The 18702-nt window shown below is 43.0% G+C and overlaps 1 protein-coding gene across 2 annotated transcripts in view; it reads left to right on the top strand.

The window, feature by feature from the left end:
- meis1b (Meis homeobox 1 b) overlaps window positions 1-18702 on the top strand; it is a 70102-nt gene that overhangs the window by 11443 nt on the left and 39957 nt on the right. For both annotated transcript variants that reach the window (XM_066678539.1, XM_066678540.1), the window contains exon 7: window positions 2430-2541. In XM_066678539.1, the coding sequence (XP_066534636.1) occupies window positions 2430-2541 (112 nt within the window). The remainder of the gene's footprint in view (window positions 1-2429; window positions 2542-18702) is intronic.

Below are 18702 nucleotides of genomic sequence, written 5' to 3'. Positions count from 1 at the left end.
TTTCTATTAATTAGCTGTTAGATCAGTGGTGGCCAGGAGTGGCGACCAGTTATAAATAGACTGGAGTGTACCCTGGAGATGTCACTCACCCTCAGCTAAGCCCCTCCCCCCGTTCCCAGGGGCCCCCATGGCAAACCTCCCGCAAGCCCCACTGCTCTTTTGTTCAATTACAGTTAATGCAATAGTTTGCCATTTTCTCCTTCTAATTATATTTTCAAGTGGGATTTGTTGCGCATAAAAAAAAAACATCCTTTTACATGGTGAGGCGCTGGGGTTTCGGAGCCTGGCATTCTCCATCCCCAGGGTGCTGTACCATTCTTTTCCACAAAGCTCTGAATAAACAAGTTCCCTGCATTTTTTTTCCCCATCTCCCCTCCTCTCATTCTCTTTCTCTCTCTCTCTCTCTCTCTCTCTCTCTCTCTCTCTCTCTCTCACTCTCTCTCTCTTTTGAAAAGCCGGAGTTGTAGAAGTGGGCAATTTCTGCTTTAACAGTTTGCTCTCGTAGCATATGTTCTAAATTACCTCTTACAGCATACTTTTGGTATGCTGCAGAATACACCATTTTTTCTTTTGACTTTTTTTTTTCTGTACAGCATTTTCTCTCCGTGCTAATACATGGTGAGCCTGGCATGAGCATCGACTTTATTGGAGATGGAGGAGTAGTATTTACATTGCGAATTTTGCAGGGAGTCAGAGTGTAGGGGGGAAAATGAAGTGATCAGAGCTGTTCTGTAGTTTCTTTTAGCACGTTTGTGGAAACGCTCTTTTAATCTAAACGTGTTTCTCACGTTTTTCAATTTCGTAATATGACGAAACAAACCCATTAGCATCATTAGCAGCATGACATCTGTTGAGTTACAGTTCAGTCAGTTATATTTGCAACATCTCTATCATGTCTATGAATCTAGGCATGCACTTTCATTAGACGTTCACGCTATACGTAACATCACTGTACGTTTTGAACTCACCATCGTGCAGTCATCGGCCTCCTGGACATTACAACATGTGTTTGCACAACATAGTAGTGTTTTTATTGGTAGCATAAGGTTCGTAGACAATTCGCCCTACGTCCCACAGAAGATATCTTCTCTGTGTCCGTTTCCTCTGAGCTTGTTTTCATCCTAAACCCATGTTGCTCCTAGTCGAAGCTGCCGGTGATAAGAGGCAACATCTGTTGTGTGTTGTATGGGGCGAGGAAGCCCTGCATGGGGCTGAGGGCTCGCAGGCCCCCAACTCTCCATTGTCCAGGCCTCTTGCTCTTTATCCTGGTGTCTCTTCCATTTGCCACATCGCATCCGCCCAACAGCTGACACTCCTCACCCATTATACACCTAAGCGGAATTGTCAATAAGATTTCTTCATCTTTTCTTTTTTTCCCCTCCCTGCTATTCTGTCTTACAAGGACAGCAGAGGCTCTTATTTGATTCGGTTCAGATTCAGAAGGCCTTGACAGACACACACACATACACACACACACACACACATACACACACACACACACTGCTTGAGATATAAGAGAAGTGACTGGCTAGCTGTTTTCTCGCTCACAGTTGCTCTGTAGGTCAGTGTGTTTGGAGGTGCAGCTTAAGCCAAGGAGAGACCACTGAGTCAGCTGCACTGCTTCCCTTCTTCATTTGGCTTTGCCTTGTTTTTTCCATTTGCGATTATGGATCTCCTGCCTTTGGTAAATGTTGTTCATCGTTTTTAGTTTAACTCTTTTTTTTTGTGTGTAAGGATCATAGGATTGAAATGCTTACTTATATATTTATTTATTTATTTATTTAAGGTTTAGTTAGTTGTGTTATTTGTGTGTGTATGTGTGTGTGTGTGTGTGTGTGTGTGTGTGTGTTTTTGTGCGTGTAGTGATAGTGGTCATTTGGATCGGTGTGTAGAATTATTATTATGTTTGTCCAAAGGATTTTCTTATGAATTCAACAGAGAGATCATACTTTTATGAGACACAAATAATTTTTCAGATGTGATATGATGGGCAATCGCTCATTACAAAGGAACGTAACCTGAGAATTATACACACACACACACACACACTTTATGTTAAAGACAAGTTAGGATTGTGAAATCAGATTCGGAAAACTGCTGTGGGTACATTATTTATTATAATGGGATGAAAGGAAACTACATAGATGAGGCTTGTGTTAGGAATTTGAGTTTTTAGGGTCTTAGCGACGGTTGTATTGAGTGGTGCTGGGTTTTAGGCAGGGCATGGGAAGAGTTTTCCTTTCCAAAAAACAGCTAAATGAAGAACATCTGATAGTGCTGGCTGTCTTTGTGATGTGGGAGTGCAGCTCTTATCTATGCGCTGAGTCCCAGTGGAACTGATGCCTAACTGTACGCTCTTCTCTCTCTCTCTCTCTCTCTCTCTCTCTCTCTCTCTCTCTCTCTCTCTCTCTCACACACACTGTGTGCAGACTTCATGGAACAGAGACCATGATGACACAGCGTCCACGCGCTCCGGGGGCACACCGGGACCCTCCAGTGGTGGACACACATCACACAGTGGTGACAACAGCAGCGAACAAGGTAAGATTCTCCAAAAAGTCTCTGTGCCGTTGAATGTGAATGTACATACTGTACATATGCTTAAACACACACACACAAACATTACACAAACACCACAACAACTACAGCTCTATAGCTTTTCCCTTGTTCTGGTGCTGAAACAGGACCTGAGCTTTTTGACAGAGAGCTGAAGCAGATGTGGCAGAGAAAAGCAGGGTCACTTCGTGTTGTAGGGGGCTTGGTCTGGGCCTATCAGCTGGTTGTGATAAGTGTGCATGTGCTAATGAGGCTTCTTCCAGGCCTTGAGTCATGGGGCGGACGGACAAGACATCCGACGGCACTGCTGGCGATGACAGTACGAGCGAAGAGCTCCTCAATTACAGGCTTTTTATGTACTCCCTGTTTTTATTCCAGTTGGAGCCTTTGGAGTTGCTCTGTCCAGGCAGCGACAATATGAAAAGCAGTTAGAGCCACAGCAGATCTCTTTGCCTTTCGGTTCGCCAGTTTTTGGTTTGCAGTTTGAATTTGAAGCTGAGGGAGAGCTGGATTTCCTTTTATGCATCAGTGTAACACACAATGTATGTAAGTGGCATGCAAAATTATGGTGATTTAATTAGCGGTGGTTGGAAAACTTAGGGTTAAATCCCTTAAAAATGTAAAAGGCGGTATATCAGTCCATATTTCGTTGCCTTTTATCCCCACATATTAGTTGCAATGTAGCCATTACCAACTAAAATAGTATTTACTGTAGAATTAGTTTAGATCTCTAAATGAAAAATGAATAAATAGGTAGTAAACACCCCACTGTGGTCCGTGTGGGTGAGAGGGGTCTGGGGTCTGAGTAAGGAGCAGAGAGGCTGGTTTCAAACCAACTGTAGGCAAAAAAGCAACTTCATTTATTATTGAAGCGTCTGTCCGAAGGCCTGAGCAGCCGGCAGGCAGAGTAGGACGGGAAGCAGAAAGGGCCACATTAGGTTCCAGATGACTGAGCAGCGATTTCTATACCAGCCTTGGCTTGGGCTTTTCTTTTCTTCTTCTTTTTTTTCCCCTCCTCCTCCACCCCTGGCTGGAGAAGGAGGGCGATAAGAGGAGAGTGGCGGTCAGATGGCCGATGACTAATGGTCCGGGCGGCACACCATGCTCTGATTGGGCCGCTTAATGAGCACATTTTGTGCGGACTTGGAGCTCCCGCTCTCCGCTGACCTTTGCTCTTTATTGACCAAACTGACACTTCATTTTTCACATACTTCCAATTATAGCTGGGCCTTTAATGTCACCCCGCTGTCTCCAACATGCTCCAATCCCTCCACCTACATTACTTTTGTGGCTGTGTGTTTGTTTGGTTATTTTCTAGATGGGGGTTGGTGAGGGGCTCGACCAGAGCCAGATATAACACCATTGTGTATATGGGTTTTGGCAGCTTTTCATGTTAATTTAAAGGAAGCATTGCTCAAGCAGTGTGGCACTGCGTATGTGTCTCTTAGAGCTCTTGTGTGGGGGGCATTATGCTAATGTGGGTTAATTACTGATTGTGGAAAGCAGTTGTATTAAACGTATTAGCATGTTCTGTAAGGAGTCACTTCATAATCCCAATAAGCGCATTATTATCCTTTTGGCTGAAACACTCAGGCTCACTCTTTCTCCCTGTCCCAAATGGCCTCTCTTTCCCTCCCTCTCTCCCGCCCTCTTTCCCCACTCTCTCTCTCTGTCTCTCTCTCACATAGATTGTTTCCTCACTGACCTTTTCTGACTCTCCCTGCTCTCCTGCATCCATTCACTGCACACGTCAGTGAGTTTCTCTTCTCTCTGTGCCTGTGTGCACCTAATAAACATCTTCATGTCCACCTTCCAAAGCAGCAGAGGCTAAAGAAGCCCTTGAACCAGTTCTCCAGCATTCCAAAGTTACACATGCCGATACATATGTCAAATATTTAGCTGAACAGGATCAGCAGAGTGCTTCAGAAACAACTTGACATAACCAAGAGGATATTAATATGGTTATTCATGGTCCATATTTAAATAAAGTTGCCGTTAGGAGTTATTGGGAGTGATGTATTAGGTGTACAAATATGTTTTAATGTGGTTTTGTGTTTTGTGTTAGTGTTTAAAAAGAAAAACACTAAAATTGAAGTATTAATGAGCTAACATAGAAATCACCATCTTTAAATAGTGTAAACAAAACCTCACACATATCTTTGGATACCGTATTATCTCCAAAAACAGAACAAAGCAATACACATGCTTTTGCAGCTCTTGTTTTTTGAAGGAACTCATATTGAATGCAGTGATGGATAAATTCTTCTTGCTTGCCTTTTTTTCAGGTATTTAATTTATAGGAAATATATGTTGAATAAAATTACGGTTGTCATTTTTATTATTGCGCAACAGTTGCCTTAATATGCCAAAAGAGCTGAATTTAAAATTAGAATTCTAAATTTCGTAACTGTAACTAGGGCTGGGTAATTAATAGAATTTGCCATTCAGACCTCATGTACTGCCCCATAAACCACATTTTAATAGCATTTTTACAGTACAAGCTTTGTCAATGAACTACAAGGGCAAATAACAAAAACAAATGTATTATTCATTAGGTAATATTTTCAATTAATCATGATATTGAATTGCGGTCATACTGCAGAGCACTAACTTTACACAATAAATGTTTTAAAACATATTTGTACACCTTATAACACAACGTTGGCTTATTTATGGTGCTTACAAAATAAAATGTTAATGTTGAAAACATATGAATATAATATTCTTCTAATTAAAGAACACCACATCCAATCAAAGAGTCACTTTTAACATTTTAAAGGTGATGTTAATAATTGTAGTCAAAGAACACTTTTTTATAAAATTCAGAAAATGTTTCTGCTGTGTCTGTGAAGCCCTAGTGTCTGTAAATGAGTAAATAAACAAACTGTCTCAGTCCAGTATGCTAGGCTCTCTCTCTCTCTCTCTCTCTCTCTCTCTCTCTCTCTCTCTCTCTCTCTCTATCTATCTATCTATCTATCTATCTATCTCTGCTAATCAGAGGCATCTGGAGTGTTTTAGGCAACAGAAAGGACTCTAAACATTGAAATGCATGAACTGAGATGTGGATATTACTCTATTCCTGCTCTGTAATCGGTAATATCGACTTATTTTAGCTGTTTCGAATCACTTAAGGTTGCGAGACAGCTAACTGCATTACAGAAAGTGCTACAAAACTAAACAACTCAAGTTACAAATGAGTTTGAGTGGTAATTCAAACTTCAGCCGCGTACAAACAACAGTCGTTTTGTTTCCCCTCAGACACACCATTCCACCTTAAAAGACACTTGGCTTCGGAATGTAAACAACCAGAGAGAACTGCAATTGCCCACAATCGTAGATGATCCCTTTAAGTGTAGCCATAAAATATTGATGTGGTAACTAGTCATACTGTGCGTTTAAACATGTTGTTGGCATAGAGAGAGAGATACTTATTGATCCTGAATGACTACTTATTATTACATATCATTATGTGTTTATGGCATAATTACCACTCCATAGTTCCAGGATCCTAGTACTTGCTCTGTCCACATGGAGAAGAAACAGGGAGAGGGAGAGAGAGAGAGAGAGATGCATCTTTTTACATACCTAGTATTTTTATTATTTATTATTATTTTTTTTATTTCTTGGTTTCATGCCTCTACTAGCAAGGGTCCCTTCTATTTAAAGGAGTCCAGTCGAGACCCCAACCACTCCTTCTTTAATTAGAGTCTGTCTATTAGTGCAGACGGCTCTTCATAGCGCATACATGTCCGCCTTTGTTTGACTGCTGCCCTCTCAGGGGACTTGTTGTGGTATTGTATCTGGGATCCCACTTATTTTAGTGAGCGTTTGAGAGCCTTAGAGGGCAAAAGAAAACAAATCATTATTACGGGCCTCCTATTTCCCGACCATAGAGCAGCAAGGGTTCTCAGCAAGGCCAGCGCCCGCCCAGATTAAAAAGAACACCCTTGGGCCGCAGTGAGGAGAGGAGGGATAAGAATTTTAACCCTACTTGGAAGGTCCAGGTCTCATAGTAAGGACATACACACACTCATACACCCTCAGACAGAGCATGCTGAGTGTTTTGAAAAGCTTAGGGTTTCCTCTGCCTCTTCAGAGAGCAGGGCCAAGGTGATGACTACAGGAGTCTGATACGTATCAGCGATTACCAGGACCGATTTGTAGAAGGCCCCCCCAACTAAGCGTGCCAAGGCAAATAGTTCCTGGGAGGCTCTTGTTATTGTCTGCATAAATTTACATGCGGAGCTGCAGACTTAAACTAGAGAGAGAGAAGCTCACATGATCTAGGAAAACCAACTTCAGCTGCAGTGATTATGGATGAACTTAGCAGCTGTTTCGTCATGACTGAGGTACTGTAAATACTTGGTCAAAAGAGCAGAAGATTCAGACTCAGATTCAAGTACTAGGAGACATTAACTTTCTCCATCTGTTGGAGAGGCGTTCTGTTTTATACCTTGTGTGACACTTGTTTATGAACAGAGAAAAGTGCTAGAGCCACATGCATCCGATCATTATTTTGCCAGTTTGATTCCCAGCAAGCAAGTGCTGTTGTCGACCGCTCCTATCGACTCACTGGCCAGTTTGCCACGAGCCCCGGTGAAGGTCAGTCTGCGTGAGAGTCCTGATTGGCCCTGAGCCACCTCCCCTGCTCAGGGATTGGCCTAATTTTGGAGCTGTCCAGTGGAAGCGGTCCTGAGCAGGATGTCAATCAGTAGCACTGCTCTGCAAGTCCCACCCTCCACACCCTCGCTGTGCGTTCTCGTCAAAGTCACTCGTTAATTAAAACGATTGTCCAGCAGAGCGGAAGGGTCCAGCCTCTCTGGTTTGCTCGCCATCTTCCATCTCCTCCCTCTGGGTCTGGGTTACTTCTCAAGCCCTGGGTCACAGCTTCCTGCAGTCATTGAAAATCTAATTTTCTGCTTACACTAAATGCAGTTGATCAGCCATGTATTTAGTGTCTAAAGTTTACTTTTGTCTTCTGTATTAGGGCTGTGCTCTTGAAGCTAATTCTATAAATAAGCTTTTTTTTTTACCACTGTATAAAATTGTTACTCATTTTCAAATGCACCAAAAGTGACCAAGTTCTTTCATGCTCTGGGTTTTATATATCATCACTGTCCAAAGAAAAACATGTATCTCAAAAATAGTAAGTATACAGGAGATGGAAAAAAATGTAACTTTCAATGGACGTCAGATTTTATTCCCTGTAATTTAGGAGCATTATTATTGGTCCATTCATCAAAAAAAATGTGCATCTGCTATGTTCAAATGGTGTAGTAGATGTAGATTTTTGCCTGTTTAGCATCCGCCTCGATCTTTCTGTATCACTTCTACTCTTTCCCACTCTAATTGTATGTGCAAGCCCGCTGCTTCAGAGTGCCATGGCTTCTCTGAAGGCTCACCATTTTCATTCAAAGAAGGTGGCCGGGGTCATTCCTGTCTGCCTGCCATGCTTTCCGTGGTGCATGCAGATGCGTGTTGTGCTGGGAGCTGAAGCTGGACGAACTTCCTTCTCTGCATGAGCCGGCTGCACTGCCACAGCACAGTAATCTAGTTAAATCAGGGCCTAATGGCTGATAAAAGGTGTGTGGTTTTTGATAGGGCTGGGATCTGAGACAGGCAGCAGACAATCTGAGCAGCTCCTGCTGCTTCGACCTCACGCGTGGATATCAAACACATACATACACAATCCCAGAGCAGAAAAGAAAGCTATTAGAAAAAAAGAGAGAGAGGAGAGATTTAGATGCAATTGTGACTAAGCACAAGGAGGCTGCATGGAATGAACACATGCACTGCACAAACAAGAACATCAAGGAGTGTTTCTGTCAAGTGGAGTGCACTCTTCTGGTTTCAGATCTTCTAACGGTTTCATGATTTTCGCACATTCAATACAAAGAGCTAAACTTAGCTTTGAAAGCTCATGGAAGGATGATGCTAGGTGATGTCAGAAGCCAGCAACGCCACAGTTATTTGTTTATTGGTTTTCTTGGTGACACTGTGTGCAGAGAGATCTCCAGCAAAAGTGCTCGGTTACCTGGAGGATCGGTGCTGTGTCCAATCTCGACCTCCCACTCACCTGTTAAACTGCCAACAGACTTTACAGCCCCTGCAAAATCTAGGTAGCAATGCATCATCTGACAAGCAGTCGCTTGCTTCTGCTGAAAGTTATTGCTGCCAATGGCTTTATGGCCCTTGTTGCTGATAAGGCCAAGAGCAGTCCCTGTGCTTTCATGCAGAAAAAGGGGAAACACGGCTGGTTCCCACAGAACAGGACAGTTTGACTTTGGGATTAGGCTTAGGGCCCTCTGCTGTGTGGGAATTAAAAAGGGAAAGTGAGAGAAGGCAAGCAAACAAAGTCCCCCCCCTCACCACACCACTATATATCAATCCTCTACCCAGTCATTCTGTTTAACTCCAGTCATTTTCTCTTTTATAGGACTGCTTGAGCACCTTGTCTCATGGCAGATAATGATCATAAAGCTTCAATGATACACTGTCAGTGTGGTGTTTGCTCTGAGATTTAGCTGTGGCTTTAGGACTGCCTCCTCCTCTTTTAACCCACAGTATGGCCATATGAACCCTGGAAATGCAAAGGCCATTGAGTCAGCATAGAGACCTCCTTTCCTATTTTTACTCGCTATCCTTACAGGCAAAGTTCATCATTTTAATGATGATGTTTTAATGAATTAAATATTAAAACTAAAATTTTTAAACTTTTTATAAAATATTTTCCCACTATTACTAGCCATTGCTCTGTTTGCATGGTGGAAAATGGTCTGATGTTTATACGCAGCCCTGGCTCAGTGAATGGGAAACAAATGAAGTGTCACAGTCCAAACTAGCACAGGGGCCTCTCCCCAGGTTGTCCATTCAGGCATGAGCACTTTTGGATGGTGGAGAGACCAAACTTTGAAAAGCATGAACATAGATGAGGATTTTGCTCTATTTCTGCTCCATAGGTGGGTAACACTGCCTTATTTTTGCTGTTAGAGTTATATTACTTAAGGTGGAACTGACGAGACCACTAACTCCATAAAAGTAAACAAAGACAGAAAGTGCTACAACACAAATGAGTTTTGGTTGCAATTCCTACAGTGAATAAAAACCTACAGAAAAGTTCAACTTCAGCTATGAACAAGCTATAATCGGTTTTTACTCAAACACACCATTCCACCTTAAATGATACAGAGCTTCTGAATGTACACAAACAAGAGAGGGGTTTTTGCTTTGCAGTGAGAACAGCCGTTCTTGGGAATCGCCTACGTTGCCTTTAATACCTTTCATTTCTACTGTTTTTTTTTTTCTGATTCCACCATTTACCGTCTCTTAATGCTTAAACGTTCTGGCATGTCTGCTGTGAGAGGATTTCTGCTCCATGGAAGACAAAACTCATTTGCCATGGGATGTTCAGCTTGAGAGGGGAAGCAAACGTTATATTTAGCCCACATGCTATAATTGTGGTGTGTTAATGATGTAGACACTTTGTATCTCCCTCAGTGTTTACAGGAAGTCCTGTTCCAAAACTCTAAACCGAGCGCTTCTTCTTTAGCCAAGACCAAATTGCTGGTGTTTGCAAAATGCTGCCTCCACAGACGCCCACTTTGCTCATCTGGTGGTCCTTCAGGCCTCAATCACAAAGCTGTAAAGAGACATTCCTGTAAACAAACTGAGCCTTACACAACTGTCATCAGAATGATTCTAAAATCAGTTGAGTTTATGCATGGATTTTTGGAATAAACAAACGAATTTGATTCTTTTTTACTGAAAGAAAAAAACAAAACAAAAAAACAAAATGGAGAATCATGGTATAGAATCGGTATTAGGAAGAAGCAGATATGGGGCACTAGGTTTGTGTGTGTGTGTCTGGGATTTGCTCCAGCTAACCAGGAAAGCCCTTGGTCATTGCCTTCAGCTCCTCTTTCACCTCTTTGGTGATCTCTGCACTTGGCTTTTGTAGGAATCTGACAGAAATCAGGGCATCTCATCACTGACGTGTCACAGCGTATTAGGTCTGGCTACAGAAAGTCCTGAGTGAACATTACTCAGCAAGGCCCATGAGGACAGGCGGGCATGGTAGACCTCCTTTACATGTTACTCAGCTCTCCAGGAAAAAAAAAATAAAGCTGACATCACCAGGACAGAAACGCTATCACTCTTTCTATAGGCTGACAGCAAAAAAAAGAGCAGACGGCAGAGAAAGACGGTAAACTGAGGGAGGACCTGGGAGTGACAGTTAACCAACAAGCTCTAACACTTTCTTCATTACTCAGACGTTCTTGTTTGGCAGCGTGGCACGTGGTTTATTTAGAGCTTTGATAAGAGATTAGCCAGGTCCTCCTGTGCCAAGGAGAGATGGCGCTTAGCTGAGCTCATTCTCTTAAAAACATTGGCCTCATCAACCTTTATGAGAGGTACAGGCCTGGTGCGAGGCCGAAGGAACATCTGAGAGGTTGTTTCCAAATAAAACGAGATTAAAACGTATTAGTCTTTCAGCAGCCGTTGCAGGGAAAAACATTAACCCAGCAAGATAATCCTACAGTGATCTGTGTACGAACACTCTCTCTCCCTCTCTCTGCCCCCTCTCTGAGGAGTCGGCCAGCAGGCTTTTTTTATTAGCAGTATCAGAGTGGTTGGAGTCCAGCTTTAAGCCACAAACTGTATTGTGCTAATTTTAACCTCCAAAGAGGATGAGGATGAATAGCCTGCTGCTTGTTTGCCATATGCTGCCCTGCCGATAATGCTGCGCGAGGAATATTTTCCTGCTGATAGCCTTGTGCGTGAGGTCCTGAGCTTGTTAGAAAGACCATATGAACATTTAATGAAAGATAAGGCAAGGATAGTGTATGATAAATGTCCAAATTGTTCTCACTGATAGTAGAGCACTCACTCATTTGACTGGGCTTTGTCTCTAGCCCTCCATGGGTTTGGTCATCCCTGCAGCACCTTCTTAGTACCTGCTATGAACTTACTGAAAAACTCATGTGTAAGTTAGTTTAACTGTGGAATCATGAAGTTAAGTGTAACTGTGAGAGTCAGGAACTGGGATGTTTTTGAACAAATGTAGCAGTTTATAATTTTTTTATTTATTTTAATTAATTATTTTTAAAGTGGAGAGAGTAGCCTTTCGCAGATAGAGCACCAGTGGGATGGCAGTAATGTTTTTTTTTTTTTTTTTTGACAGAGAAGTCATACATTGTTAACAACTAGGCAAAAGCTTGACCCAGGTCTGACCCTTCCTGCTAAACAACTCCACCTCCAGAGCTCCAGGCCAGTCTTTTGACATGGATACCTGTTGAGGGGATTTAGAAGGAAGAGATAAAGGCCTCTTCAAGTCTTTTATTTTTTTTCTTAAGATTTTAGGGAGTGAAAAAAAGATAACAAACAAACAAAAGTGTGTGTGGTTGTGGGGAGGGGGAGTATGTGGAAGGGGTATGTTTACTTTAATGTGCGCTAGAGAGAGAGAGAGAGAGAGAGAGAGAGAGAGAGAGAGAGAGAGAGAGAGAGTCAGTGCTTTTAGCTGGCTTTGTTTACGAAACATACACTCTGAGTTGTAACCCGATCATTGCCCAGCGCTGGAAGCTTGAATGAGTCAAAGAAAAGCAGGAATGGGAGAGATTCCCAGGTTGATAACCTAAGAAATGTAAAGGTTGTGACCAGTGGAGACACAAGGGTCCCTGGAGCTTTCTCTGCTCTTTGTGCCAAGTCTGTGTGTGTGTGTGTGTGTGTGGAGGGGTGGAGGTGTGTATTGTAACGGTATCACTAGTGTCCAGCCAGACCATGCCGAGCTGTGGTCAGGAAGCAGGCACTTGGGCTGCCTCTGTTTCCTCCTCTTTCAGACCAGAGCTTATCTTCTCAGCTCACCCCCAGCTGATAGAACTACAATTCCCTCACATCCCCTCTCTGCTCCACATCCTTTGACTACAGCAAGTGCGCTCTGATACGAGGTGGGGGATGTGCCTTCATTAAAATTAATGTGGCATGCACAGAGCCAAAGTTTACACTTCTTGACTGAAAAGCAGTCAATCAAAGCAGAAGACAAAACTCATTTTATATAATAATAATAACAATAAAAATAAAGAGATCTTAATAGCCATTTTTCCTGTTATCGCTTAACCAATTTTAACTTTTTTAAATTTATTTTACTATCCCTTCACCCCCACACAACCATCCACATAACAGGGGCTGATTAGATGTAATTCCTCCTTACAGTGGGCCCTCCATGTTAACTCCATTCATTTCAGTGCACAATTTCAAGTGCAGCCAAGTAGCCTATTATTAGCAGCAACAACGTTCCTGTATTATCAACTGTACTCCAGCCCAGTGGAGAGCGATACGCTGCAAAAGGGGAAAATCCCTGCCTATTAGAGCACTTATCTTGGCCAGTGTCATTTAGATAGCCACCATGTGGAAAATTATCTGCCAGAAGCCAATAATAAAGGCTGCTTCAACCAACCACAGGGCCTCTCCGTTCTGTTTCATTCCTTGCCAAAAAAAAAGAGTGATGGAACGATGCAGAGAAAGACTTTTGTTTCTGAACGATAGTCTTTGGCCTGCTTCTGATATTGCAAAACTGAGAGGGGGCTAAGCTGAAGTCTGAAAAATGTATTGCAGACAATTCATTCATCATACATATTCAACATCCCTTTTTCAGAGCAAGGAGGTTTACATTGCCTTATGGAACCATATGGGTATTCTTTAAGATTCCACACTCTAGAAAGCAGGGTGTTGCAGAGCAGGGTTTAGTTTGATTCAGGATAGGTTTTTGAAATATTGTTGTTGTTGTTTCTTTTTTTATTGCTTTGTTTTCTTTAAATGTTCTGCTCTTGGCAAAACGGCCTGGACTGATATCAAATAAAACTGGTCTAGAGAAGGTGTCAAAATCTGTCTAAGACAGAGGGAGTGGATAGAGGGTGTATGAGCAGTGTATGTGTGTGCGTGCACGTCTCAGTGGAACCCAAGGACTCTTAAAGCGTTCCCGTTTGAACCTCTGCGGCCTGCCTTTTCTCCCGCCTTATATCTTCAGATTAAAAAAAAAATTACAAAGGGGAAAAAATCAATAGTTACACAGTAAAAGTGCTCAACATGAAAGGGTAAACTCACAGCCCGGCTCTGCCATTCGACCATTCCCCCCTCCTCTTGACACAGGGAGTGAAAGAGGAAAGAAAGGAGAGAGAGGAGGAGGAGCTGGAGCTGGAGCTGGATGGAGAGAGAGAGAGGGACAGAGAGAGAGAGAGAGAAAGAGGGGTGTTGGTGGGAGGGGGACCCCGGCAGAGTTAATGCTGTGTTTGTGCCCCAAGGCCCCGGTGCGTTTTCCAACGTGTCGGGGGCTCCACTGGAAGTGACCCTTACACAGACACGGACGACAGAAAACCGTAACATTTGCAATGACATTTTTGCCATCACCTATGGGTATGTCAGGCGCCTGATCCCAGAGACCTGGGAATATGCATGAAGGGCTCATAGCTCAGCCACTGTGGGTAATGAGCGAGGGAGCGGCGCTTAATGTGAGATACATTACACACACTTTTTGGATCAGGTACCAGCATCACGAAGGAAAGAAGAGAAGGACAGGAAATTCTCAACACATTAGAGATTTTACTTTAGGAAAATATTGACCATGTTATTAGAGATTTCTTAATTGTCTTAACAACCCATAACAGATTAGTGTACTTTTTTATCATTTTAAAAGGGGAATAAAAGAACCTATTATCATTTATCTATTTTACACAATTATTTTTGCAGATATATCACAGTATCCCAGCTGTTAAGATTTTCAAATACAGGCTTTTAACAAGGTCTTAAAGGAACACTAGGTAAGATTTGGTCTTTATTTGGTCTGGGCTCCCCTTACAGTTACAGAGTGTAATTCACATTCTGTAATTTTGCTTCAAAAGTTACATAGTGCTGTTTATGCGGTGCTGAACCTGGAGTAGCAGCTGACCTTATTACAGATCAGTGAAGCATCACAATGATTTTGAAGGTAAAAATACTACTTAGTGTTCCTTTAATGGCAGAACAAACACCACAAAAGGGACAAGTCGGTCAAAACACAATGTCACCTGTCACCGGGAATAGTACAAATAAGCACAAAAGTGTACATTTTTACTAGTGTTGTATTAATATGGGTAACGTAGACCAGGCTGATATTTGTTATACGTCATGTACTTGCAGGCAATACAGGTTCCAATACATACAAGTTAAAAAATGAACTTGGAGCTACGTTCAGCTGGATGGGCATTATAGAAATACATTGTTACACGTGCAGTAGTTTTAAATCATCTTCAGCACAGACTAGAAGATCTTCTAATATCAAGTACTGGACATGTTTTCAAAAAGCAAGATATTTCATGACAAATGGACATTGACTGAGAACCCGACATGGTCCAAATGAGTGAGGAATCGGTACTAGTTTTGTGTTGAGCTGTCCAACACTAATTTACGTGGAAAAGCCCAGTGACAGATAAGTTACTGACAAGCAGTTAGTGGCCGACTTGTTTGAGCACACTGCTGAAAAATGCATGCTGAGGCCCTTGGAGTGCAGCAGCCTCCTTTGAAACTGTGAGTGTCTCTTGTTGGAAATTCTGCCGCAGGAATTCCTGCATGTTCTGAATATTTTGAGGTGGGAGGTGCTTGTGACCCATGCAAAAGCCCCCCACATACACACCCCCTAGCCCATTCTAACCATGTGAATGGCCTGAATACAATAAGCACTGCTTTACCCCCCACCCACCACCACCTCTTTCTCTCTCTCTATTTGTCTATGACTCTTTATCTCTTCTTTTGCTTTCTCTTTCTGCGGTCCTGTGTGTGTTTGAGAGAAAGACAGGAGTGTGTGAATGTGTGTTTGCCTAAAAGGGGAAGATAGTGGCCTTTAAGGTTTCAGCTTGGGGCTGGAGAATCCGGAGCTTGGTCACATGAGTGTGTGCAGTGTATGTTTGAGTTAATGTTGTAGTCAAAGCCATTAGAGATAAAACCATGTCAAGACCAAAACCTATAACAAGCTGATTCAGGGCCAGGGCCAGGTCTAGCCAAGTTTAAACATGTGCTGCTTCTCTAGGTCATCTTATACTTTGGGTCAGTTTTTATGGGTTTGTGCCCACAGATGAACACTTCTCACAGCAGTAGGTGTGCATTAAAGGTCAGTGGAAGGCAGGTATTAGCAAACTTTGGAGTATGTGGTGTTTGTACAGTGTTTAAACTATTGCCCAGCAGTGTGTCTGAGTTTTGCCAGTAGAACACTGTAAGAGTTGAATACATACAAATGAACATGATGTTTATAACCAAGAACACAGGTTTGTTTCCTGACTTCTTGGTGCACTTGTTTTGTTTAGTTGTAAATGGTGGGCTTCCTCGAAAGGAGGATTGGACATGGTTATGCTAATACATTAACACTGACGGAAAAAGTACTACCAGTTATTTATTTGTTGTTGTAGCAGTTATTTCGGCATGACTAATATAAATGGCTATATTGAGCAACCACATCTAGTATAATGCATGTTTTGTTAGACCCTTCTTGAGTCTTACAACACCTGTGTGTGTGTGTGTGTGTGTGTATATGTGCTAGTAGTAGTGTGTAAAGGAGAATCGCAGGCCAGAGGTGAGCCAAAAATCGTCCATGGACTAAATGTGGTTTCAAGAAGAAAAAAAAGAAGATAGCTTGGCTAAGTCCACCAGAGCATGGCCTATAAAATTTAGTCAAAACACTTCTTAAAATGATTTGAAAGGGCAAGCAGCTGTGCTCTGTGCTATGACAGATTGACTTATAACTCCTGGCTTGCAGACTGACAATGGTAACTAGAATTTGCTCAGTGAAAATCTTCTTTGTGAGAGAAATGACACATGTGTAATCTTATTTAAATGGTGTCTTAGGTGAATGCGAATGCGCTTGATGGATGGGAAGTGCCATTTCGCTCATTTGTAAATCGGCAGAAAAACGACTGACGCCTTTGAGCTGTCTTGAGCCTGCAAAGGGACAGGTAGTGCCAATTAAAGTGGCCTTAAAGTGGCCTTTTTAAGTAATCGGATCATAACAGATTACCCTAGATTCCTCTGATAATGTCAGGAAATGCCCTGAGAGAGAGAGAGAGAGAGAGAGAGAGAGAGAGAGAGAGCCTAGCATACTGGACTCTGAGGCAGTTTGAGAGAGACTTAAACAGAGACAGTGAAAGAATTGAGGGAAACAAAGAGAGATGCAGTACAATATATATATATATATATATATATATATATATATATATATATATATAGAGAGAGAGAGAGAGAGAGAGAGAGAGAGCACATAAAGAAGACAAGGCGAGATTGAGAATAGTGGGGTGAGCCTTTCACTGGAGTTGGCTGACAAAGGCGGGTTGAGGGGGAAGTGTTAACCTGATTTGTGTGGCAGGCAGGGAGAGCGACGTCAGCTGTGTGAATGTGCGTATTTGTGTGTGTGTGTGTGTGTGTGTGTGTGTGAGAGACAGAGAGAGAGAGAGAGAGAGAGAGAGAGAGAGAGAGAGATAAAGAGAGAGAGAGAGAGAGAGAGAGAGGGGATCATAAAAAATTCTCTCCTTGGTTAGCCGCGGGGCATCCTCCTCAGCCTCTGGCCTGCTCCAGTCATTGGCCTGCTCCCTAATTGCCACATAGACTCCACCACACATGGGCAGATGAGATGACATTTTTCCCCTCACTGTCACTGGGCGAGTCTCCGCCCCCCCCCCCCCCCCCCCCCTCAACGCTAGTTGCTAAGACGCTGTCATAATCCATTAGCAGTTGGCCAAAGTTAGCCTGTGGCATTTCCTCATAGCATCAGCGAAAAGGCGAATAAATCTGCCACTGGAGCCTGCTGCCGGTCTAATGAGGCTATGAGCTTGTTTATGGACCCGCATCATTTTTATGATTATTTCCACCTTTTCGGACTCACCGCCCGTCCTTGTGCCTTCTTCTAGCTTTGGGAGGTGGAAGAGGAAGCTTCAACAGCAGCAGCCACTGACACATTTGTGAGAGTGTGTGTAGGGGTGGGGGGGTGGGGTTGTGGGGTACATGGCCTACAGCCGCTGTATGTGTGGCTCACGCCTTGATGTTCAAGAAAGGAGAGAGAAAATTAGCCCCAGACCTGGCCGAGGTGAATCAGCATCAAATTGCAGTGAAAATGGAAATGCCAATAAAATTGACAGCCCTGGCTTTGTTTCTTTCTTTTTTTCCCTTTCCCTCACTTTCTGCCTTGAAGGCCTTGGCCCACAGAGGTCGGGCTTAAGTAAAAATATTGGGGGAAAGAGGTTAAACAATTCATAATACAGAAGGGGGCGGAGAAGAGGAGGAGGAGGAGGAGGAGGAAGAAGACTCTAGAGAACATAAACACAGCACAGTGTCTGTCTCACCTTCTCACTCCATCCTCCTTTTCTCTAAATCTCTATCTCTTCTTTTTTCCTTTCTCCTCTGTCTGTCTCTCTACACCCCTCTCTTCTTTTCCAGACTTTATCCAGATAACCGGCCCTTGCTTCTGTTTTACTTAGTCACATGGGGCAAGCCCTGGGTTTATTATTTTAAGCTTTGCTGAACACGAACCGGTCTTTACACCGGATTGAGAGCATTTGCTTCCAATGAAAATCTTGTCTTAGATTACAGAGCAGCGGCTCAGATTCTCTTCCCAGACGAGAGCAAGGAAGTCCTATTTGCCTAAAACCAGTAGGGAGGACAAACTGCAGCTTAGGCCAGACTGTTTTTGCCGTTGCTTAATGATGTAATCGAAGCTTGTGTGTTTCTCTGTGTGTGTGTGTGTGTGTCTGTGATAGCTTATGTTCTTTTCTCTGTGGGGGTGGGTCTTGAAGCTCTGGTGACTCTCAGGAAGCAGCTGAGGGGGGAATAGTGCCCTTGTGTAAAAAAAGGCAGCACCATTGTATCTACATAAGTCTCCACTTAAGCAACCCCAGCCTCTCTCTCTCTCTCTCTCTCTCTCTCTCTCTCTCTCTCTCTCTCTCTCTCTCTCTCTCTCTCTCTCTCCTGCAGTCAGGGCAGCCGAAGAGGGGCTGGCTTGGCGGTTTTTAGAAGGAGCCAAGAAAGGCCTGCGCTCTCCTAATGGCGTATATAATTCAGATGCCCGCAAGGCATGCTTTCAGGAATTCTTTTGCCCGAGGTAATGGGGAGCAAAGGCTGTTTTAGGCCCTTGAT

Source organism: Hoplias malabaricus, chromosome 8 (assembly GCF_029633855.1).
Source record: "Hoplias malabaricus isolate fHopMal1 chromosome 8, fHopMal1.hap1, whole genome shotgun sequence".
Taxonomy (NCBI): Eukaryota; Metazoa; Chordata; class Actinopteri; order Characiformes; family Erythrinidae; genus Hoplias; species Hoplias malabaricus.
Note: the sequence above shows the minus strand (reverse complement) of the source record. Positions and strands in the feature narration are given on the sequence as shown.